The 25,254-nt window shown below is 42.7% G+C and overlaps 1 protein-coding gene across 1 annotated transcript in view; it reads left to right on the forward strand.

The window, feature by feature from the left end:
- LOC144730701 (ephrin type-A receptor 4-like) overlaps positions 1-25,254 on the forward strand; it is a 148,380-nt gene that overhangs the window by 82,927 nt on the left and 40,199 nt on the right. The window contains exons 7-8 of the mRNA XM_078611392.1: positions 332-437; positions 24,450-24,517. Of these exons, the coding sequence (XP_078467518.1) occupies positions 332-437; positions 24,450-24,517 (174 nt within the window). The remainder of the gene's footprint in view (positions 1-331; positions 438-24,449; positions 24,518-25,254) is intronic.

Here is a 25,254-nt window from a genome sequence, read left to right on the forward strand (position 1 = left end):
GTAGCCAGGTCGCTTCTGAAACATATCTATATAGCCCAGTGAGCTTTACCTGGTAAAATAAAAAATGGTTTAGTTTTTTTTTAATGCCTGGTTAGATAACAGGCCACCCAAGATTAGCAATCTAAAAAATGTCAGTGTCCTCCATGATGCCCTGAAGTAAAATGTCACTTGTCATAATTGCTTACCACTGCGAGACGCCTTCTCTTCCAACTGTGGAATGTATCGCTGAACACCATTCAGCACATGCATTGCCTTTGATACGCGGGTACCTCTTATCGCGTAATTGAAATGTGGATATTAAAAGCGTGTTTCTTTCTGTCTTCCTTTGCAGCGCTGGATATCTCCAGTGATCCGAGCCAGAGCACCATTGTGTGGCTATCCGTAGCGACGGGGATTATAGTTGTCCTCATCATTGTTTGCTTCTTATTGAAGGGAAGGTAAGAAGCAATCTTAAATCATTCTTCCTTAAATCTGTCAAGTACTTTAATGACACGCGTGGCCTCACTTGATATTTCCTAGATCGAATGCAGGCATACTGGTTAAAGATGGATATCGTTGAGGAGTGACCTTTTCTTTTCTTTTTTTTTACAATCTTTTGACAGGAAGCTATTTGTGTAAATGCCTTAGAGATATGATGAGGCCGTGTTGTACTTACCCTCTCAAAAAATATGTCAATAACTGTTATTGGGCAAACAAAGTTCATTCTGCCTTGCGTCGTCAATCTAAAATGCTCGCGTACGATGCAGGCAGTTATTCTAAGTAAATAGCGCTCCGTGATGATTTGTTAGAATTTCAACGGATCGCAAAATTAGTGCGCTCCGCTGTGTAACATTGAGATGTTAATACAAAGCCAGACAAGCAGTGCACCTCCATCTGTAGTCAGTCGCATATGATGCAGGCAGTTGTTCATGTCCTAACTTAAGGCTTGTCTTAAATAACGCGTGCTTAAAATTACAAAAGCATTGGACTTTTTTTGCACTGAATGTATCACAAGGTAACACCTTTGTAAAAAAAAATCTATCACGGGACCATTTGTACCTGAATTGGAGACGTCTGTGTGCATGTATTTTTGTGGCTCGTGGTGGCGTAGTGTTTCGATTTAAAGCTTTCGTGACTGCAGGGATTCATCTTCTTGGTTCTTTCGGTAAAGTCACGTAGAATGGAAATAATAAAATAATAAAATTAAAACATTTTTATTTTATAATGTTTTATTTTCATTATTTTATTATTTCCATTCTACGTGACTTTACCGAAAGAACCAAGAAGGTGGCGTAGTGGTTAGCGCATTAGGCCGCGAACCCGGTGATCAGAGTTCGATTTCCGCTCGCAGCCAACATCGGTGACGATTATCTGAACCGGTCCTGGGCGCCTCCCCGAGGTTGACTCGGCCTTAAATGAGTACCTGAGTGCGGTGCGTGAACATCAGCATGTGGGAGACAAACGCGGACCGCTGGCCACCTACCCTCTCGTGTGCTGTGTCAGCCTTCATTAGGTTCTCACTTGCCTAAGGAGTCTGTTAAAAGCTTTTCGGGTGATATTTGCCATTGTTTGTCTTACACTTGCACACATAACTGTCCTATTTATCTACAACACATTTGTTGTTTCATTAACGGGACATTGTTTTCATTGTCAAAGTAAAAAAATATAAATATATATCTAATTTGGCCTATGGGCTTTGCAGATAAATGTTTTGCTCATAGCAGCCTTGGACCAGTCTTTAAAGAGGCGAGTCCCAGTCAACCAAGTCGAATGCATACACATCGTGCTAACACAAGGACCCAGCCAAAATAATTATTAATAACAATGAGCATTTACAAATATATGCACAATAATGCCGTGCAAGGCCGCTTCTTTATCGATTATTTGGCAGGAACACAAAGGTTCATACAATACATCTGTAGGTAATTATAAATAACGTATAATATTGGCTAAATACCGCTTTTGTGGACATTTGCTAGATTTTGTATGGTTTTCAAAATCAGCGTGCGTTGCTGTGCAAAAACGAACATGTAAATACAAAGCTAGGTAGCAGTGCACTCCATCCATCGTTAGTTACCACCCCTGCAGTTACGGGGGTAAATGAGGTTAACCACCACACAAAGATAACTCACGTGTACATGCAGCAGAAAGCTGGCTATTAGCACGACCCTTTGGAGTAAGGTCAGTTGTGCTTATATCCAACGTGTACTTGTATCAGAAGTTTCCCATCGCCTTCAGCCCACCAATGTACGTAATCTGATATTGTCGTTTTTTTACGGAAATGTGCTTATGAGTTGTGTTTATAAGCAGTTTTTTTGTAATGTTTTAATCTATTTTCTATCACGTTTGCCGAGCAAATGCCCAAAGTCCTAACGCGACAGGTGGCCATATTTGAGTTGTAACAGTTGTACATGTATGGGTTCATACGTTTCTCGAATTAAACCAGGTTATCAGGCCTTAGGGAAAGAGACGACGGGGGGCATTGATTTGGGCAGCCTTTAGCGGCCACTGGTGCCAGATTGAAAGATGTCGTGTCCACAGCCACCCCACCCAAATAGTTCCTGAAGAGAATGTTCCACAGAATGTTGGTTATGAAATGGGTGGATTGTAAACACCATGTTCCGTTGAAAAGAGTAGACCATTGTGTTCCAGTTGTCTACTCCTGATGCAAATGTGTTCATTCATTACGAGCGAGGTCAAGTTGGTAAAGTTGCAGCTCTGCAATTGCTTGTTTCCCCACTGCTGGCAAAAGGGCCTCCACTAGAGGGAGTCCCAGAGAGCCACTCTACAGCGTATTTGGCCTACTCTTTCACGCGAGCCTGACGTCTTGGCACACGTGGGAGTTACCCACACTTGCCTCCACCGCACGCAACCCGCCGACCGATGAAAGTTGGCATATCCATTTAACTTCGGTGTATAAATTTACGCTGCTGTGTGGACAAAGATGGGGCAATAACAATAACAACTTGCTCCGTTGTTTCAACTCCCGCAATGGGACATAGATTGAGTACGATAACCATTACACGGCTTTTTATCCGAACCGCTCGACGTGCATGTAGCCTCTTTATCACAGCGCCGTGTTCCAAGGGGACAGTGGACAGACTAAATGCAATCAGCGGAGACGTAGAATTTCCATTTTTGTCTGCGACCACGCTTCCCATCAGGATATTGTCATTGGCAAGTGCGGTAGCAGTGTGCACCTTGATTGTAATCCAGGTAAACACGGCCGGGGCATTCCTTGCGGTGGCTTTCTCTGTGATCGGCGCTCGTGGGCATTACGTGTCACAAGGCGACACTGTACGCGTGGCCAATGCGCCTTCACTTTTGTTGCCAAAAGCTTACATTTTCTGGCACATTTGCAGTCGGCGTGTGATGCCTGCAAGTATGCGTTTTCACCAGGAGGGTTATTGGAGGCGGAGAGATGACAGAGTTCACGATGGAACGCACCGGCGTGCGCACATACATTAGAAGGGCCATCGTCCTTAATCGGTAGGATGGGAGGTCCTGAATTCAAATAGAATAAACGGTGTCAATCGATGGAGCTCAACCCCAATGGAGCGTGGAGACCTGAATGGAGTTCAAAAGAACTCACAAACAAACACCTCGTGAAAGACCCGACGCAGAAGATCCCTGGGTTTAATCATCCACGAAGCTCGTGGTCCAGCCTAAACCACATCACCAGAAACCATGGATGATGCGAATGCCCGATGCACAAATGGAAAAATAAGAAACTCCCCTGTGTGTGACTGTGGTCATCCAGAACAGAGACCGTACAACGTACAACGACGCAATGGCCGATCCACAAATACGAAGGAGACATCACAGCGATGCACTCCGCTGATCCTGGCCTGGCCACCTGAATGTGACATTGTACGTTGTTGCTCTGCATATGCATCAGCCATACGAAAGAAAAAGAATGGGGACTCATCCTGCATAACAGTGCATTGTAGTAATTTCCTCAGTCACGAAGGAGTAAGATCATGCTGGGTGCGGTGATTCCTGACCACGGCTAACATCAGGTGGAGACTGATATCTGAATTGCCCTTCCTCCACCAAACCTATTTCACCAATCCGCTCTGACCCACGTGGGGAAGGATGGTCAAATTATGGGAGAAGTCTTCGTCCAGTGGTGGATTAACACATTTGTTCTTATTGCCGTTATTATTACTATTTTACCATATTTCACTTTGACCTGTGGCCACAATCAGAGACACTGAATTCGTTAATTATTTAGCAAGTCTATTATTTTACACATGTGATACACATGTTTAAGTGCATACACTGTGATGGAGACTGAAGAATTTTCGTTAAAATACTAAAATTTTTTGATGAAATCAATAAAAGCAAATTTGATTTATAATTCTGAAAAACAACAACAGCCATTACAGTATTATGCATATTTACCTTTATTTAAATATTTTAAATTGAATATGTTAATCCTAGATGTGACGATGATTTAGGTTCAGAGATGCTTCATTTTGTCCCTACATTATTGCGGATGATCCAATGAATATGCCCACGGTTAATTATAACATTCGAGAGATTCAATTTCAGCCGCACGTTAACTGTGCGTCTAATGTGTGCATATTCATACGCACAGCATGTACGAGCAGAGTGGGAGCTGATTATGGTCGTCAAGATGATTAAAAATTTGAAGTGGCTGATTTGCTTAAAGGGATGATGCCTTTATCGGTGTGGAGAGCCGGCATTGCCGAAAATCGATGTGCAAATCATAGCGGCTGCCTGCGATTAGAATCAAATCATCACGTATAGTGAGCTTTATGACCTCAAACCGGTAACCAGTGAATATTAGAGGGAGGGGGGAGTGGGGGGAAAACATTATTAGTTGGTTATTTGACTTTAATTTGGCCGAGGCCTGCTCTGACAGTTAAAGTTTATTAATATAAGATTGACATAACAAAATACTCTTTTGAGCATGAAAATATATACCACAACACGGTTACATTTAGTCATGCAATCGCAACAAAATATAAACGGATCATTAGGAGGTCATCTTCTTGACAAAAAACACGAAATAATTTGCAACTCTTTGACATCCACCGCCGATCGACTAACTGTGGCATACCCAAATGTGACACCTGGGTAAGACAAGAGCGGGGGTGGGTGGCGAATTTAAGAAAATGTGCCCGTTGTTCCAACTGCCACTCCGGGAGATCGAACCTGTGACCTCTGGATTGCAAGTCCAGTGTGATGATCATTAGCACGAGGGCAGCATCCCTTGAACTTGGTAGCATGTGTTATTGCAGATCACAGGAAGTTGCAGTTTGAAGAGTAAAACATCTTGGGCTCACCACGTGATGCGTGTTTCTTGAAGGCGAGCTTTAAATTGTACATTGCACGCATACAACCTCCCTCTGTGGTCTGCAAAACAAAGTTCGATCGCATAATACGTAAAGCTTTCGGGGCCAATATTATAATTCATTATCGATTTTTGGTTAAGGTTATCGGTCTATATGGCCAATTTTCCGTTGTGAAACCATCCACCACCCGACATAGCCAACCAAATTGAATCGTCGCGTTCACAAGCGTTTAAACGCACAAATGATTATCGTTTCAGCTTGGTCGGTGGAAGTTGCAGAGAAAATGTCCAACCCTATTGGTGTTAGTCTGCATTTTCTTAACCCCCCCCCCCCACACTTTAATCACTTCACAACTTCAAAATCTAAATTTTTTTTATGCAAAAATGTATGGTGTCGCCAAGGGCAGTGCTAAGATATAACTCTAAAGCCCACATGTGATGGATCTTTAACAAAGCTAAACTCTTACATTTTGTGATGTTCACATTTGTTACTTTTTTATATATATAATACCTTCATTTTTCCAGAGACAGACTTCAGCATCGGCTGAAAATCTGCCACGTTTATCCAATTTGCCCAGGGACTTTTATTCACACTCGCCGCAATTCGCGAGAACATCTATTCTGTATAATATGAGATTATCATACAGAGGGGAAGATTTCACACATTTAAAACGTTCAACTTTCAAAGCTGTACAAAAATTGAAAACTCAACAAAACCGCGTGTTTAACTTTAATGTAACGGAGAAGCAGATGGGCTAAATTCAAATGAAAGCACCGGATCTTCTCGCGAATTTTTGTTAAATATAAAGCAAAATTATATTTCCCTTAGTCCAATAGGTTCGCGATGAATACAATTTGACACGCTGAAGCCCTTTTTTGGGGTCTGTTGCGTCTCATAAAAACTGTCTTTAAAATAGAGCCAGGGTATGACAGTATGGGCATGGATTATTGAATCAATCTGTGTGGAGCTTTGAGTTATTTCCCATTTAATGTGTGGGTTTTCTCCGAGTACTCTAGTTTCCTACCACTTGTCAAACTACCCCGATGCAGGATCCTCTTAATTCCGTTCTTGCGTATAATGATGGCAATATGTATCTTGTAATTGTATTGTTTGTTGCGGTTGCACCCGAATCAAGAGCTGAATGGCTCACAGGGTTATTCAAAATAAATGAAACTGAAATAAAATAAATGAAAACAGCTAAATGCGAGCCACATGAGGGTTTCAAGGAAGAGAGTTTGCGTAGTTTTCCTTACGCCTCCATTGAACGAGCGCAGACTACAGCGGATTACTGCACGGGCCAAAGTTTTGGGTCGCATGGCCACAATGCCTTTCAGTGTTTTTGAGGATCCTCCTCAAAAAGTAGTCCTGGGACTCGGTGGGGTTTGCCTGATGAATCAGTCACAGCGATGTCCCGCTCAGATGAACTTTGACCTTTTTTCGATTTAAAGGTTTCCTGACTGCAGGGATTCATATTCCTGGTTCTCATTCAGACGCTGTCTTTCCGACAGACTTATTCTTCACCTGGGGACGGCTGCTTGCGTTGTGGCCGAAACGTCGTGAGAATTGTATTTTATTATGTTTTATTTTTATTATTTTATTATTTCCCTTCTACGTGACTTTACCGAAAGAACCAAGAAGATGAACTTTGACCTGTTGCTCATCGCCAATTTACAGCCCAGAGCCGATCGTGGAAATTCCTCATTCCTGTGACGGAGGCGAGTCCATCCTGTTGAATTCCCCACGAATCTGAGCTTGTTTTATCGACCCGAGAGCGTTGATGGCCTGAGTTAACAAACAAGTGGGATATGAACGACCAACTTTCCCTTTGCGAGCTGCTTGCTTTGTCACTGAGGCTGCAGATTCGGGGCATGATCGTCACCTAAAACTTACTCTCAGTTTTCACCAGGCACGTGTAGGCAAATATACCGCACACATGTGCATTGACTGAATCGGAGACACTAAGAGTTGGAGGCACTCTGTTTATTAACAAGCACCAACGGGTTAATACTTCCAAATAATCCGTCTATAGTCGATTACGGTTACCAGTCAGGACAGCTGGCAGACTGCCTGACTGGCGACGCCGAGACAGGGAAGACAGAGACGGTGGTGAAGACTCTAGCAGCGCTAGTCAGTTGCTACACGTGTATGCCACACGGTGGGCTGACGTGACATAGTTTCATGGACAATGCCAAATATTTCTAGATTTGAAGTTTTCGTGACTGCAAGGATCCATACTCTTTGGTTTTTTCGGTAAACTTCATTGAGTTGTCTTCATTTTATTAAATGGTTTACTTACGTGACTTTACCGAAAAATGCCAAATATAATTAAAAAAACGATTTAATGCAGACTCATTTAAAAGTGCGCATAATTTAACAACATGTAGTGTTTTATATTTCGAGCTAATCACACGCAACATACGGGGGACATGCAATGGCAATACGTCAACAGAGTTAAATCTAGTTATTCTTTCGGATTGGAAGGTTCTCATTAACACTTCGAGAGAATCGTATCCTATATGAATGGAGAAGAAGAAAAAAATACATCGAATTAACACCTAGCATGCCTTAATGTATTTATGACCAGCAGAAAAAACAATGTTCTTTGTCACTAACCATTCACGGCTGTACGTGGCGATTTGTACTTGATATGAAGCTTCCAGTGTTTTGTCGTCTTCAGAGACGGTTGTTACTTTATTTGCCATCCCCAATTACATGCCAAGTGTCCCTATCGGCCATAATCTCACAAAACGAAAACATTTTCACCCGCAAACTCTGCAGCTGCGAGTGCCAGAGGGTGGCCTCGGAAAGATGACTTCCCAGAACTCCTTCCCAAGGGGCCTCAATCAGTTGGCATTCAAACGGAAATGTTTAAATTCTCAGAGCAAGAATAAGCCACGTTACGTGAATGAGTTATCTCCCAAGACGTCTTGCCAGCATGGAATAGTGGGCAAGAAAATCCTCCACAGGGGCTCTCCAGAGCTCCTCACAAGTGGAGGCCTTTCTGCCAGCAGTGGCGTATAACATGCAATTGCAGGGCTGCACCTGACATTTTAAGTGATACTCCAAAAATGTTACGATTTCTTTATATTTTTTTGTTCAGTTATTGGTGATTGAGCTGACACCGTCAACTCGTTCCGTGCGTGTGTATATGTACAGAGATGTATGTTGGACTTCTTTCGCACCGTACGTAGCCAATCGGTGCTAATGGGAGGTGCGTTTGAAGACTCGGTTTAATCACTGGTGGCAGGTCTTGACTCAACCCCGTATCTCAGCAACACTGGCTCAGTGCCCCGGCTCTGCAAGCTACAAGGCCACACAGAACGTGCTAAATTGTTGTTTCGAATCTTTTCCTTGCGTATGGCAGTATGTTCAGGAGTGCCAATGTCAAGGTCTGCCAGCCATGACAAGTGGGCTTTAAGAGATATTAACGACCTCGCCTGGTATACAGGAGTTCTTGGGTTCAATCCTGACCCTGACGCCTGCTGTATATTTGGAGTTTGCATATTTTCCCCGCGGTCGCGTGGATTATTCTCCGGGTCTTCCGGGTTTTCCCTCCACATTGAGAATTAACGTGCGCTTTGAGTATTTGGCTGCTATAAATGTCCACGTGATAAGCCACTCCGTTGGGCTATTGTTTGTGGCCAGGTCGCTTCTGCAAAAGAGCTATAAAGCTCAGTGGGCCTTACCTGGTAAAATACAAAATAGTTTAGTCTTACTTTAGTTTGTGCAGTTGTTGCTATTCCTCATTTGAAGGAGTGCAGCCTAAAGTGGATTACTCTCCTGTGGTCCATGGTTTTGGTTCCATGGCTACAATCGCACTACCGTGGCGTGTGTCTTGAACGTCTCTTTTATGAACGAGATGGGCACATCGGCCTGTTGATGTTCTGATATGGTTGATGGCTAAGCCGGTGTCTTCAGGGAGTGTTGAAGCCAGGAGGTAGCAATCTTTGAATTCTCAAACGAGGTGTTAAAAACCTGAATATCCGCGTTGTTCCACGCTGTGTTCGCCGGCGTTCTTCCGGATCCGGGCGAGATTCTAGGACGGTGTCGGAACTTGAGCTTTGCACGAGGTGACATTGTTGAGGTGTTAATAGTTCGTGGCTAGGTTGTCGTTGGCGAACGAAAAAAAATAGTTGTAAACGCCTCTCGCAGTTGTTAAGCATCGACGATGTGTGCGCGCCTTTAACGGCCACAAGCCCTCACATTCTTTTTTTTGCAATCTGCATGTGGCGGCTGAATGTTTTTAAATTTATGATGAGGAATGGATACGCTCTGGCGCGTGCAACGCAATAGCAACGCAGCTAGAGCCTGCGGGAGATGGCAGCATGGTAAGGTGTAGCGAGCGCGGAGCGTAAATGCTACTCAATTTCCCCATCTTGTCGCGAACAAAACCCCGACAACCCCCACTCCCCGCCTTTGCAACGTTCACTTGAGCTCACAACCCACCACGCTATCGCTTCCAGTGTTCTCAGCGCGTGCAGCTTTTTAATCACGGTTTTAAAAATGTACAGAAGATAAGTGCTGCCGCTTAATGACCTTTACGTAACGAGGATTAATAATTCACCGTATTGTTGGCAATAGTGCAACACGAGAGCGTGCAATTAATTCGAGTCTTAAGATTTATTTCGAGAAGGATCCCGCTTTTTTTGCTTGGCCGATGCCATGAATGCGTGCTTGGAATATGGCAGGAAGCTGGGAAACCCAGAGAAAACCCATGCATAGGAGGCGGGGGGGGGAGTTTACCACTCAGTGCTGCCATCCCTTGACCACCTCACAGCCCCACGCCTGCTACATCCGGCAAGCCCTGGTGGTCCAGCCACCAGGTACTACTAAGCAGCTACTAACAACCAGGGTCACCCGGTGCTCATCTCGTTTCGTCCGACGGGAACAGCCAAGATAGAAAGGTTAAATCGCAGCCACGCAACGACTTGCTCATGCCACTGAGAAGCCCCGTGATTGGTGTTTGGTCTACTCTTCCATGCCGGCCAGACATCTTGGAACCGGTGGGTGTTCCCACACTTTAGCCCAACTGCGCACAACTACTAACTGTGGTGCCCCCATTTATACCGATGGGTGGACAGAGGCGGGAATAATTAAGAAACCTGTCCATGGTTTCCACTGCCGCGCCGGGAGATCGACATGCACCGGCGACGTCCGGTTGCTAGTCCGTCGCGCTCATCTCTACGCCACGGCAGCATCCGACGTTGTACTGGACGAGATATATGTACGACAAGAATCTCTGAGTATAGTAATGCCTCTTAGAAATAGACTGGCTAATGAGTAAACGGTACCATATCGATTTTAAAAATATGACAGGGAAAACGAGGGCGGGGGGGGGACAATATATGCAGTTGCTCATGTTCACACATAGATATAAAGGTGAACCACCATAGTCTTCCGAGCGTCATGCTCAATACGTTCAAAGGCCTCTATTTTATTTAAAATTGCAGGCACTTTGGAGGAAGACATGTCATTATTTGCGCCTTGTTTTCACCGTTCTCTATCCAGCCATCTGTTGTTGTAATGGCCAAGAGCCAATCATAACAAACTACAAGCCTCTTAGTACAATTGTCCGTGGCATTTGGGAATGTTGCTTAAATTATACAAAATTGCAAAGCCCGCAAGGTGTCTTCATTATTTAAGATACTGCACGAAAACACACAAGTGTTACCTTATGTGCGAGGCAATTTTAATAAATTCTAAATATAACGGGTTTATTAAAACTCCGGGATTTTTTATTGATGTAAAATAAGGGCATGTTTGTATTTTAACAAGACGGATATTACCGGGAGCTTTGTCAAACAAAAATAATATTTTGCATAAAAGTCTTGGGGGGGGGGGGGGAGTTTCAAGTATTAGATTTTGTATTAAATGTAAATAACGTAATTCAGTGTAGCCGAAATTCAATTCCCCCTAAAACCTCGCTCGAAGTAGCAAACGCATGTTGGACAGAAACAAATAAAAAAAACTGTTCTTTTATGAACTTCCAAAAGCAATTTTCTTTCGCTGTTGGCCTCCGTCACTGTGTAATAATAAACAAAGAATTAAATAACCCGCCTGTGAATAAGGGTTGGCTTTACACCAGTGCGAGTGGGATGTATTTGATCAGCGTAATATATAGTCCCGACTCTTGACCTTGGAGCGATTGCAGGATGACATCTTGACAAAATAAATGACGAAGAACCCCCCGGGGAGGAACCGTGAATTGTCTATTGAAATCTGCATCGTGATAATATGCAGCGGTCATTTCCATTGTACTTTAAAAACGCAAACGTATTTAATGCGACGTTGATAAAGGTAGCTCGTTAACATCATACAAATGGGAGGTTTTTTTTAAATCCTTTATATTAAGTTCACTTGCTTGCTTGCACGCTTACGACCGTGCAAATCTTTCGGTCGTTTTTTAACCCACTTCCCGTGATCCAATCGAGCTGACATTTTGCACACAGACTCGTTGTGCGTGACATTATTTTCGTGAAAAAAAAATTCCAAAATGTTCCACTTTTTAGGAAATTTTTTTTAAATATTTAATTTAAAATACTAATGTGATAAAAATGAAACTCTTACTCAAGAAAAACAGAAATGAATAATAAAATAAAACCGATGTCACGCATATAAAGGATTTATAGTGAAAAACTTTGTTTTTACGGGTTAATTTTTTTTTATTTGCGAGCATCAACATGCGTAGTGGCTGACGCGATACACACATTCGCACGCAACTGCGCGGTCAGAGGTGTCCAGAGAGGAGACAGCACTGGTCGCTTTGGGACTTGTCGCTGATGATGTGCAAAGGGCGGGGATCTAAGGCCACACAATGCGCGTCGCCTCTGTGTTGAATGAAGCCTTGGAAGTGACTGCATCTGTGCATGAATTCCATTCTGAAGATGAAAATATTCAATGCCAGAAGGGAATTCGGAATGCGTGTCAAAGTTTCCTCCGTGCTTGCTACGAGTATGTGGCGATGCTCGTGTTTATTTGTTGATCTCAGGTCAACTGTCGGTACTCTACATTCCCATTGCAGCGATGTACTTAACACAACCACTTGGCTTACCATTGGGTGGTGTAACTTACCACGTGGTGGTCATTGAATAGACGAGCATTTCCCATACTTCTTTTTTTTATCAAGGACGTCGTTGCGTGGACGATGATTGCAAAACACATTCCACACAATGTAGATAGCACCCGATTTAAATGATGATCATGCCGCCTGTCACGTGGTGACACGCACGCACGTATACGATATCTGGATCGTCATTCAAATTACCGCCTTCTACATTTGTCGGGGCCTGTTTAGCAATCATTTGGTGGGTGCAGTGTGCACGGACTTCACTGGAGAAGATTGGTGAATGTAGGATGGATAGTGAGTCACACGGACTGGAGTTTGATAAAACCCGAAAATTGGCTTAATTGGATAAGGAACGGCTAAGTTAACTGACGTGTATTAAAGAATTGTGGATTTTGCTTCTCTGCCACGTGTTCTATCAGGGCACCAAAGGGAAGATACGGGTATATAATATATGATACAATTAGACAGTACGGGGAAAAAAGTAAAGCCTGAAAATATTGACCATGAAGAGAAACAGGGAGGAGAAAGCCATAATGGGAGGAAAGACAATCTACAACATTAATCTCTCTCCGACAGCCAACCACTTCATCTTGTGCTTAAAGAGAAAAGTGAAGAGGTATGCACTTGTCCAAGTAAACACTCGCTGCACAAACAGCAGGCATTGTACGGAGGGAACTTACATTAAAATGTAAACAAATAGCCATGGAAGTTCATAATGGCAAACATCAACAACACGTAACAGCGGCATGGCTGCAGAGAAAAAAAATTGTGTTCGTATGTTGAACTTCTGTCGCAACGTACGCAGCCAACCGTGTTAATCTAGTGCTGTGTAGGGCTTCACCTTGTCATTTTTAGCTACATCCACAGGCAGGTGCAGGAAGGAAGGAGAGAGAACGAGAGTGAAGGAGCTGGGGTGGGGGGAGCTCCGCGTAAATGGAGAGCTGCAGGGAGATGCTGTGATCTCCGCAGGGGGGCGGGAGAACACCAGCAGGAGGATGCAAATGAGGGGACATTGGAGGTCATGATGGGAGGAGACAGGAGATAAACGCTTAATGGATGACGAGGGTGTCCTTTTTTCCCCCACTCGCTGTATATTAAACGCCAATTGATTGTCCAACATTAATGAAACGCAACTAATAATCTGACCTTGCACCACTCGAAATGTCCCCCCCCCCCCCCTCTGCAATACATCACTTTGCTTCCCAGACTCAACAGTGGCACTGCCGTAGGCACCCCCCGAAGTGGCTTTGCTTCTCATCGCGCCGATATTGATCAAATGGTGCAAGCCCTTTGGCATCACTCTGCATGCACGTTCTCTGTCATTCACACCCGCTGCCAGCGAATTAGCACGCCGTACACACGTATACAAATCTCTCCCCGACGGCTAAATGACATTCTGAGCTATTGACGGGATTAACCAGGACGAAGGGCAGTATCTCCGTTAAAGAGCTGCACTTGTTGACTGATCCTGAATCTGTCAGCAGTAACACCATTCGTGTATCTGGTTGAAAAGCATCGTTTCACTGGGAGATATTCTTGTTTTCCCAAAGGAGATTGTTCGTTTGCGTGCGCGTGCGTTTTCATGGCACCTTATCCTTCGTGTGCCCAAAAAACACCTCACTTGAGTTTTTTTATCCCATGCGCATACCATCCGGACAAAGGTTTTTGGTGAACATACGGCCCCTTTTCATTGATTTCTAAAGCCCGGCAAAGTTGTAGCAAGATTCATTTCAACCGGTCGGGAATTAAAGTCTCTGTCCTTCATACTCGTTGGGGTCTTTCGGTCCTTCCACGAAAAAAGCCCCAATCCTTTTCAGAATGACATCTGGCGACCGATAGATATGCCATTACCAGAGGATCACAGATTTTACATCGGAACACAAGAGTACCGGGCGATCTTTTTAGGTGGGGGTAGTTCCAGCTTATTTAGGGGCATATAAATTATGCATAAGACCTTAAATTTCATTCGGTGAGCAGGCAAGCAGCCAATGGAGCTTCTAAATAATCTTTTTTTTGGCGTTTCGGTCAATGGGCCTTCTTCATGGAAATGGTTGTTGCTTCTGCTTTGAATAAGGACCACTGCATGAAATGTCATCTCTTATATATATATTTTTCATATTTTAGGGGAGTTTTATTATTTATGAATTTGTCGAGTTCTTGAGAAATTGTGGTGATTCTGAAGGGTAAAGATTTAATGCAGAATTTTTAACACACTTTATAACGTGGAATTGAATTTGGGATTGTATTACAAATTCAATGCTAAAATAATAATTTAGTGGAGATTATGATAAGAAAAAAAGTTTTACCGTCCATTTGAAATCAACAGATAGAATACACTGGTATAATGTACGCGTTGTTCAACAGAGGATCAGTATGGTATTTTAAGATTTACAAAAATGCCCTTTGCCAACTTACGAATGCTTGAATTATTTGTTGAAGAGTTAAAAAAAAAATGAATGAATAAACAATTCCCCTTTGTACTACTATTATATTCAGTAGATAATATGTGGCATTATCCAGGCAGTCTTATACATTTAAACCACCAGTTGTATACACATCGCAGTGCTTAAAATACTGTGCAGGTGAAAGGCTACCAGAACCTAATATCCGTCAATTACACATAATTTACATATTACTGCTAGCGTTATTTAATATGTGCTGAGAAAATAATTAAGTTTCCAAGCTTTTTTAATTTTGATTTAAAGCTTTCGTGACTGCAGGGATTCATATTCTAGGTTCTTTCGGTAAAGTCAAGTAGAAGGGAAATAATTTAATAATAACAATTTTAAACAATAACATTCTCACGAAGTTTCGACTGCAACACAAGCAATCATCATCAGGTGTAAAATCCACGGCAAGAAAATTTGAAAAAATCAAACAAATTTCCAAGCTTTGCTATTTTTTTTACTGCATTGATTTTCTGCCATGGTGCAAATGGAGTAGCATTTCATTTGCAATCCAGAGGTCGCAAGTTTTGGTTTGATTTCCCGGCACGGCAGTTGAAGAAATGGCACGAGTTTTAATGCCACCCACCCACCCACCTAACCTGCCTCTGCAGTGTAAATGGGTGACACCACAGTTAGTCACCTCTTCCAAGACGTCAGGTCAGCGTGGAAGAGTAGACCAAAACACCCACTGAGTGGAGGACTCCCACCAACAGTGGCGTCAGCAGGAAACTGCAGGGCTGCACCTCCGCCTGTGAAGTGACTTTTATTAAAGGAGACAACATGTGTTTGATCTTCAATTTTAAAATCGCGCAAAAAGTTTCCACGCTCTGAAATATTAATAACCATTTCTGCTGTGGCTGGCACGTCTATTGTTCACGTATAAATATATGTATATCAATTCCTTTTTTATGAGAGTTGTTTGAATGCCGCGTATAATACACACACACAAATCTCGCATAAATCACATCCCAAGTACCCAGCGGAATCTATAAAAGGGAAAAAATGCGAGCGAGAAATGCAAATTGCCCTGAAATATAGTAATACATCAAAAGGAGGCAGTAAGCAATCAAGATTTATTCCCTGTATAAAAAAATAAAATATAGACATTCACCTTACGTTTTTTTTACTTCTACTTCTCTGTAAATGAGGCAGTGACCATAAAAACAGCCATTACGTGTGTTCTGCGTAAAGACAGAGGTGGGGGTGATTGTGTGTAATATTTTTTGTTTTAAAGTAAAGCCTTGCCCATGTTGGCATGCATTTAATGTTACAAAAAATAATGCTGACATTTTATTTTTGTGGTGTAAAAATCCACCATTATATGTTTGTTCATTTCGCGAAAATGCTTCCAAAACGCTCCGTGTGCTGCGAGTGTTTAGCGAATACACAATCGCGTGCGGCAGTGCGTAGTGGGGTTGGAGTGGTGGCATTGTGGTTTGCGCACTGCATTGTTAATCCAGCGTGCCAAGTTGGATTCTCTTCCAGCCGTGGATAATACAAAAAAAATGGAAAATTATATCTGAACTGGGCATGCATGGGGCCCCGCTTTCACGAACCTGCATGGTGAAGTATGTACAAACAACCATCGTGACTGACACAACGTGGATGGACAAAGGACTGAAATCACTCCGATTATTGATATCACAGCACTAAATTCCCAGTCTAATTTCATTGCTTTGAATGTCGTATTTTTTGGTTTATTTATGTACTCATGATAATACAATAATATATTTCGCAGACGAAAGGCACCCTTATGTGGAGGATAACATTCTAAATCATCACAGGTGGCTCATTAATCTTGCTCAGGAATCGTATTTTCGCGAAGAAAAATTGAGAACTGAGATCTAATAAATAAATGCGAGCGGCTCGTTTTATATTTAAATCATTGTGTTCTTCGTGATATCGATGGTGGTTTTACTCAAGCAACTCTGCTTTCATCTGCGATTCATTCAGCTCTTTGAAAAGGGGGAGAAGACACAAGAGCAATTGGTTCAATGCGTGAATAATTTCGTTTCGTCTCTTATCGCGTTTGTTATTTTGTAAATCTGAGAGCGTAGCATAACGATGGTGGTGGTAAAAAGCAGATAATGACATTCTGTTTCATAGATTTAGCTGTGACAGTGTTTATTTACGCTGTGACAGGAACGTATACATTTCGATTTAAAGCTTTCGTGACTGCAGGGATTGATATTCTTGGTTCTTTCGGTAAAGTCACGTAGAAGGGAAGTAATAAAATAATAAAAATAAAACATAATAAAATAATTCTGACGACGCTGTCTTTCCGACAGACCTGTTCTTCAACTGAGGACGGCTGCTTGCGTTGTGGCCAAAACGTCGTGAGAATTGTATTTTATTATGTTTTATTTTTATTATTTATTATTTCCCTTCTACGTGATATTACCGAAAGAACCAAGAAGGGGACCGTATACAGTTGAAACAACAGTGCAAGTTTCTTGAACGCCCCTGCCTCTGTCCACAAAGAAACATAGATAACCAGTGGATCGGCGGATGGGGTGTGGTGGGGTAAAGTGTGGGTACTGTCACCCCTTCCAAGACGCCTGGTCAGCGTGAGCGAGTAGGCCCAATAAGCCCTAGAGGAGCTCTCGATAGATCATCTGAAAACATAACAACAAATTATCGAATGATTCGTTTAAAATAACGTCATTCATGCAAATTGCATCTCACAATCGCTGAGGAATTACGGAAAAGCAGGAAGGCTGCCAGGCGGTGACTTGGCGCCAACCGTTGCTCTGCATTCCTCTACGTATTAAGATGTTTTGACATGATAATTGTATTTTTACCCTTTTATCTGGCAACAAAACTGATACCTTTTTCAGTTTTGTTGCCAGATAAAAGGGTAAAAAAACAATTCATATTTTTTACTGGCAAATGAGGTTCCAATGATGTTTTGACATGTTGGAGGAAACCGGAGCAGCTGGAGAAAACGCACGCGTACAAGGTGGCAACACTCTCTCTCACCACACAGAAGGGACAGATTATGTTGGTCCGCACTTTGCTGTACAGCGTACTGCTGGCAAGCCAGGGTGATGGCTTCTTCTAGTGGAAGTCGAGGCATGAGCGGGTAACCGCAGGGGGGGGGTGCACCTTTGCCGTTTTGTATGCAAAGTATTTCAGGGAGTACAAAGCAGGTGAGAAACTCCCGAGTCTGCGAGACCTGGTTTAGGGGAATCAAATAACACGCAGGAAAACAGGTTGTGCAAAAACCAAAGGAAATGCAAAATATAATAAGTAAAACGCAATGAGAGCAGGTACAATTATTTGAGAAAATTGCATTAAATTAACGAATCCTAATTATTTATCATTTGTCCAGTCACCACGGTGTCTCTCGTACCAAGTCATCTGCGACTAAATCACCCCGAATGTGCCCAATCTCGTCAGATCTCAGAAGCTAAGCAGGTTTTACGCCTAGTTAATACTTGTATAGGCGACCGCCTGGGAATGCCAAGCGCTGTAGGCTTGAGCTGCAAGGCAACCAATAGAACTCAGTACAATAGCACATTCGTGCATCTATCTGTGTGGAGCTTGGAGTGTTATCCCTTGGATGCGTGGGGTTGTTTCCAGGTTTTTTAGTTTTTTTACCAGTAAATTCCCATTAAGGGAATCTCATCTTAATGTAATTTTCGTAGCGCCTTAACCACGGCGCTTTGCTAAGAATTAAGAACGGTACGTATGAATGTAGTGGTGGAGATGGGATGAATAAAGGAGATGAGAGGAGGCAATTGGGGCGAATCTGTGATGCGTGATATCGGTGAAAGCAAAATTGATGACAGTGAATGATGATGAATGGATCGAATGAATGGGGAATGAGTGAATGCCATGTAATGAGAATATTAATAGGGAACAGTAACGGCGGTGGTTGTGAGGGAGAGATTAAGGGGTTCGTGAGCAAGGGAAAAAACAAGTGAGTTTTGAGTGAGGAGCGGAAACCAGTGAGGTTACTGCTTAATGTGGAGGGGAAGTGTGTTCCAGTGTAGGGGGTTCAAGAAGAAAGAGAGTGAAAGAGTGGTTAGAACAGACCACGAATCCCGATATTGAAATGTGGGGAATTTTTGAGATCCACCTCTGAGCATGCATGACAATTCCTGAAACAAGTGTCTTAAGACTCGGTGAGGCTTTTCTGGGTACCTAGAAGGAACAATTGTTTGCTTGTTAATTGTTTTTATGCTGAGAGTGGGGGAGGGGTAAAAAGGAAGAAAAAAACTTTCAATATTGCCACATTCGTCTTCGTCAGTATAAAAAATAAAATATTTAAGCAAAGGCTAGCCTCTTACAAAAACAGAGATAAGCTTCCTGAAACGTGCACACACACAGCGGACGCAATTGTACACTGGTGAATTAGGTGTGCCATATGTTGCAATTAATTATAATCCGAATGCGATTCCGTCTGCTCCACATTAATGCCTGCTCTGTCCTCGGCCCGCTCGCTGCTGCGATGGCGTTGTATCTGTCGACATTCGTGCGCGATGGTTTCGGAACACAAATGTTGACGGGTGCAACTCACAGGCCCACGTCGACCACCGCCAGCTCTCGCATCCCAGCCGTCTGCCCCTCTTGCATTTGAAAATTAAAGTTTTCCATCGCGTTGTCTGCCATAGCGCAGTGCCCCCCTCTCTCCCCTGCCACGCACAATAAGAGCGATCGCATCGGGTGCCACATACCAGAGCATTATTTACGTATTTAATGTTTCTGTATTTTATTTGCTAAGTAGTGGGGTTTTGTTTTTGTATTATCCGTGTAATGCGCCGACTAATTCACGTGCAGCGTTGTGGGATGCAATTGCATGAACGACGCTCTATAAAATGTCATTATTATTGTTTCGATTTAAAGCTTTCGTAACTGCAGGGATTCATCTTCTTGGTTCGTTCGGTAAAGTCACGTAGAAGGGAAATAATAAAATAATAAGACAGCGTCTGTCTTTTCGACAGACCTGTTCTTCACCTGAGGACGGCTGCTTGCATTGTGGCCGAAACGTCGTGAGAATCGTATTTTATTATGTTTTATTTTTTTTTATTTCCCTTCTACGTGACTTTACCGAAAGAACCAAGAAGATTATTATTGTTGTTATTAAAAACTTAAGACCCTGTGTAGCTCAAGGGGGCACCCCGGGTTCATGGACAAGAATCATATATCAGCTCAAAATCAGAGACTCGTAAACACAACCGGATAATTGTCTTTAAGATGCCAATTAATCTATCTTGCTTCTAACTTGTCTGTATCTCTCGTCGCTCATCTCCCTGCATACGGTATCGATTTTTTTTTGTTTACGTTTCTCTAATCTCACTACATCTCTCAGTGTGTCAGTTGGTCATCTCACTGGCTGTTTTGTAAATTCGTAGAGGACCCTCCCACAATTTTTTTTTGCCGCCACTGGCCACAACTGGCAAACTTTCCAGGTCGTGCGGCGCTCATTTACGGCACGTCCAAGTTTTGCCTTGGCCTCAATTAGCAGCAGCAGAATAATAAGATGCGCAATGTGTTCAACAGCAGGTAGCTTTGTGGGTAAGCAGTTGGATTCGCAGCCGAAACCATATTTGCCTGCGCAACACATTTTGGTGTGTGTTTTTTTATAGATATTAGTGAAATAACATTGCACACTGACGCACGCGTACATTGGCGTGTGTGTACATGCACGGGGGAGCGGCAGCGTAGCAGTTAGCGCGCTGTGCTACGGACCCGGTGACCTGCATCAAATTCCTGCTCCCGGCCAACACCTGTGACGAGTATCTGAATCAGTCCTGGGCCTCCCCCTTAGGTCGACTCAGCCTCAAATAAGTACCTAGTGCAGTGTGTAAACATCACCACTGGGAAGACAAAGGCGGCCGGGCATGGTGTTTGGCCACCCCCCTTGTGTGCCGTGCCGGCCTTCATAACAGTCCGTTACAGGCTATACGGGGGGATATTTATCTTTGCTACAGCACAGTATGAGAATGTTCAATTCATAACCTAGGAACCAGTGTCCCTACAACTCTGTACGTTTATAATATTTCCGAGGTGGCTCAGAGGTCAGAGGTTAAGTGCACTCAGCTGGCAGCACTGGAATCCTGAGTTCGAATTATGGTTTCAGCCGCCTTTAATTAAACGGGGCTCTCAATTATAGAGAGTTTATAGTTTCAGCATTGACCATTAAAAAAAAATCCCATTGAAACCACGTACTTAATTTTGATGAATTCCAGGTGTGAGGATTAATAAAAGTAAATTTTGAATGTGGTGGCAACAGTCATTACTCTCAGTGGTAGAGTGAGTGGGAAAGTGCATAACCCCTGCTGTGTAGCCCACAGGTCTCCGAGACTTGTCGGGAAAGGAGAATATCTCACAATACAGAGAGAGGGGAGAACTGCATGTAAAATAGTCTCGGTTGTTGTATTATTGTGCAAATGACAAACATCAGACATTTAATGTTCCGGAAAGATGTGTAGATTTCCAAGAATAGCTACTTCAACAAGAGGAGGATCCTGGAAAAACTAGGACAGGTGGCAACTGTTCCTTTTAAAATAGATTAATATTTTGGAGTAGGACATTATATTTTAGTACATGGGCAGATTCAATTTTTTGCAATTTATCTGTGCAGTTCACCCTAATATGTAGTACGAATCGTTGATGCACAGTGATACTGGGATTAATTTAGCCACTTCTGCTAGATGACTCCTCTTATCTGTAAGGTGAGTATGGATGATAATAATTGGCTTGCCGTACATCCTCGAGACTGCTTCCGAGTCATTTCAGGTCAGATCAAGTCCAATGGATAAGTGTAGATAATGGGATTAATTTTCTGTGACTTCAAAGTTACTCCCGGAATCTATGTAAAGCACAGGTAAGAGGATGAATAGATGTGCGGATAATAGGAAAGGGGTTAGATCGATGCAGGGAGTGGGGGAGGCTGGGCATGGCATGAATCATAGGAAGAGTGGATAATAGGAGCACTGATAAGCAGAGCTTTACTATACAGTACACTATCTGTGTGTACCTCCATCTACCCATGTGTGCTTGCACGATTGTACTTGTCTAGGCCTCCCCTCGGTAGACTCAGCCTTAAAATTAGTATTTGGTGCACTTTGTAAACATCAGCAAAGGGGAGACAAAGGCGGCCAGGCGTGCTGTTGGCCACCCACCCCAAGTGTGCCATGCGGGCCTTCATATGTACTACTCACTAGCAGCACTTTCCCAAACAGTCTGTTAAGGCTATACAGGATATCTTTGTATTTTTATCGAGAATGGTGTCGTGGTGATTTGCACGCTGCACTACTTTCCCAACCACTCAGGTTCTGCCCCTGGTCCTGCAGAAGATGATTGGGTAATGATTGAACCTGGGGTTTGTTTGTTTATTTTGAGACCCGAGTATAAAACGAGTAACTTGTGCGCGGCTATCAATATCAGCCAGCCCACCCCCCGGGTAGACAAAAGTGACCCACCACCAGCGGTGCTGGCTGTATTAAACTTACAGCACAGCCTTCTTAGTATGTGCTCACTCACAAACAGCATTTTTCCAAACACTCTGGATGTGTAACTGGGGACCTTTGTCTTCGTGACTGATGAGTGTGTGCATGGAAGTGTTCATACGTCTATGTATTGGGGAGCGGTGGTGTCGTTGCGGTTAGCGCTACGCTGCGCTATGGACTCGGCGGACCTGAGTTCGATTCCCGCTCACGGTCAACGCCAGTGACGATTATCTGACACCGGTCATGGGCCTCCCATAGGTCAAATGGGTATCCTGGTGTGGTGTGTAAATATCACCACTGGGGAGACAAAGGCGGCCAGGCGTGGTGTTGGCCACCCACCGCCTCGTGTACCGTTCCGGCCTTCATAGGTGCTCGCTAACAGCACTTGCTCCAACAGTCTGTTAAGGCTGTACGGGGGATCTTTGCCTTGTCTTGTGAACGAGTGGATGGGTACGTGTGTGCCTGCGCTGTTGTGTGTGGACACAAGCCTATCCTGTGCAAACAAAAATGTATTCACGTGCGATGCATAAGTGTGCGTGTACACGCACGTGGAAATGTTTGTGCTCCCGCAAGACTAATGATGGCATTACAAGAACACGGTTAGAAAATTAGCTTTTTCACTTCTATTGCAGATATTTGACATTCTAATGTATGTGTGCGTGGCTTTGTTGGGATACATTCCTAATGAGCTATATTAACCGAGACAGATGCTCCCTAACAATAGCAATTGTTCCAATATTCTGTAAGTCTACATACATTCTTTCTTTGGTTGTACATTATAGACCATCAATGATCCACTGTTCAAACTCTATACATATAACTTCTTAAACATATTTTTTGTCTAATATTCATCAAAGGTTGCATGACCTTGATTTGACCTTGACAGCATTGTGAAATGAATTGTCTTTTAATTTTCGACCAAAATTTGCCAACTATATCTCAGTTACGTGCATCATAAATCACGTGACCTCAATTTGACCCAATAGCACATGTTCATTTTGTCCTCTTCGTGGTGTTGTCAGTTAAACAGGACAGCTTTGTCTTAAATTTCGATGTAAAGCTTTCATGACTGCAGGGATTCATCTTCTTGGTTCTTTCGGTAAAGTCACGTAGAAGGGAAGTAATAAAATAATAAAAATAAAACATAATAAAATTATTCTCACGACGTTTCGGCCACAACGCATGCAGCCGTCATCAGGTGAAGACCAGGTCTGTCGGGGAGACAACGTCTATTATTATTGTATTACTTCCCTTCTACGTGACTTTACCGAAAGAACCAAGAAAAAGCTTTGTCTTATGCGTGACATGGTGCGACACTTTCCCAGTGACCATTATAATGTAAGATTCCTGAACCCCACCCCCCCCCCCGTGGACATGAGTTCGATTATACACGGCTAACATCAGTGTAAAGCCCACCCCCATTCATTAACTCACACCAACCAGCATGGTAAAGTATAGTCACATAACCCCCCATGGCATTTACAGATTGGGGAGGTCTTCAATAGGTGGGTCAGAGTTTGCTCGTTAAAGCTAATGCTGCCGAATAATATTGGTCTTGACAATACATTTTTTCCATTCATTGTTCATACGTGGTATTGCACAGCACTAGCAAAACTTAGAACAATATTAACCTCTTTTTTATAAAGCGCCTTGCATATTGAAGTATCTTAAAGCGCTATACATACAAAATAAACCGCACTCACAAACATAGATGCAGTCTAAGCGAAATAGTAATCGGACAATATCAATCCCAATGACAACTCTCGAAATTCTAATAAAGTACTCAGATACGGTAACTGATTAAGAACATTAGCAAGAGAATGTACAATGCAAGATTGTTTTGATTTGCTATTCCTGTGTTAGATTGTGTTTTTTTAAACCCACCTACAATATCACATTTTAACAAGCAAACTTTCGCAGATTGTACCATTCTCACACTGCTTGTTGCAAAATTTTAAGCCTCAGCATTGACTCAGTTAGCTCTTACTGCATTATATATATACACCATTTGTAGCACTTCACTGATGTTTCTTCTATCACAGACACTTCATGTAACATAATCGTATAGAAGGTATATTTTATATATATTTGTGTGTGTGTATATATATACTTTGATTTACTCTGTACGAACTTTCTTCCCATCAAACATTGAACGTGCAACCGGCTTCTCTCTTCCCAGGTACTGCGGTTACAGCAAAGCGAAGCAAAACTGCGATGAGGATAAACAACATTTCCAAGGTAGCCATGGTAAGCATAGCCTCTTACGTGCAGTCACGTTCACCAAGTCTCTTTACCACGTTGCAGCAGCAGCAGATATTCTCAGTAACGTTTTACTTTTCATTAATATGTTAAACTCTCCCTTGTGTCATTTACAATACAGTAGAACCCCTCTTAACGAGCACCCCTATTAACGACTAATCACTTTACGACGGGCCTCCAGAGAACCCAATGTTTAGTGTATAGTGTAGTGTATAATGTAGTGTATAGTGTAGTGTATAGTGTAGTGTATAATGCAGTGTATAGTAGTGTAGTGTATAATGTAGTGTATAGTAGTGTAGTGTATAATGTAGTGTATAGTGTATTATATAGTAGTGTAGTGTACAGTAGTGTATAGTGTAGTGTATAGTGTAGTGTATAGTGTAGTGTATAGTGTAGTGTATAGTGTAGTGTATAATGTAGTGTAGTGTATAGTGTATAATATCGTGTATAGTGTAGTGTATAATGTAGTGTATAATGTAGTGTATAATGTAGGGTATAGTAGTGTAGTTTATAATGTAGTGTATAGTAGTATATTGTGTAGTGTATAGTGTGGTGTATAATGTAGTGTATAATGTAGTGTATAGTAGAACCCCTCTTAACGAGCACCCTTGTTAACGACTAATTGCTTAATGGCGGGCCTCCAGACAACCAAATGTGTAAAAGTAAGCAGCCTGCTTCTTTTTTTATTCAATAAATATGCCGGTGGTGTACGTGCTATTTATTTA

Source organism: Lampetra planeri, chromosome 36, assembly GCF_965212315.1.
Source record: "Lampetra planeri chromosome 36, kcLamPlan1.2.h2, whole genome shotgun sequence".
In the NCBI taxonomy this organism is placed as follows: domain Eukaryota; kingdom Metazoa; phylum Chordata; class Hyperoartia; order Petromyzontiformes; family Petromyzontidae; genus Lampetra; species Lampetra planeri.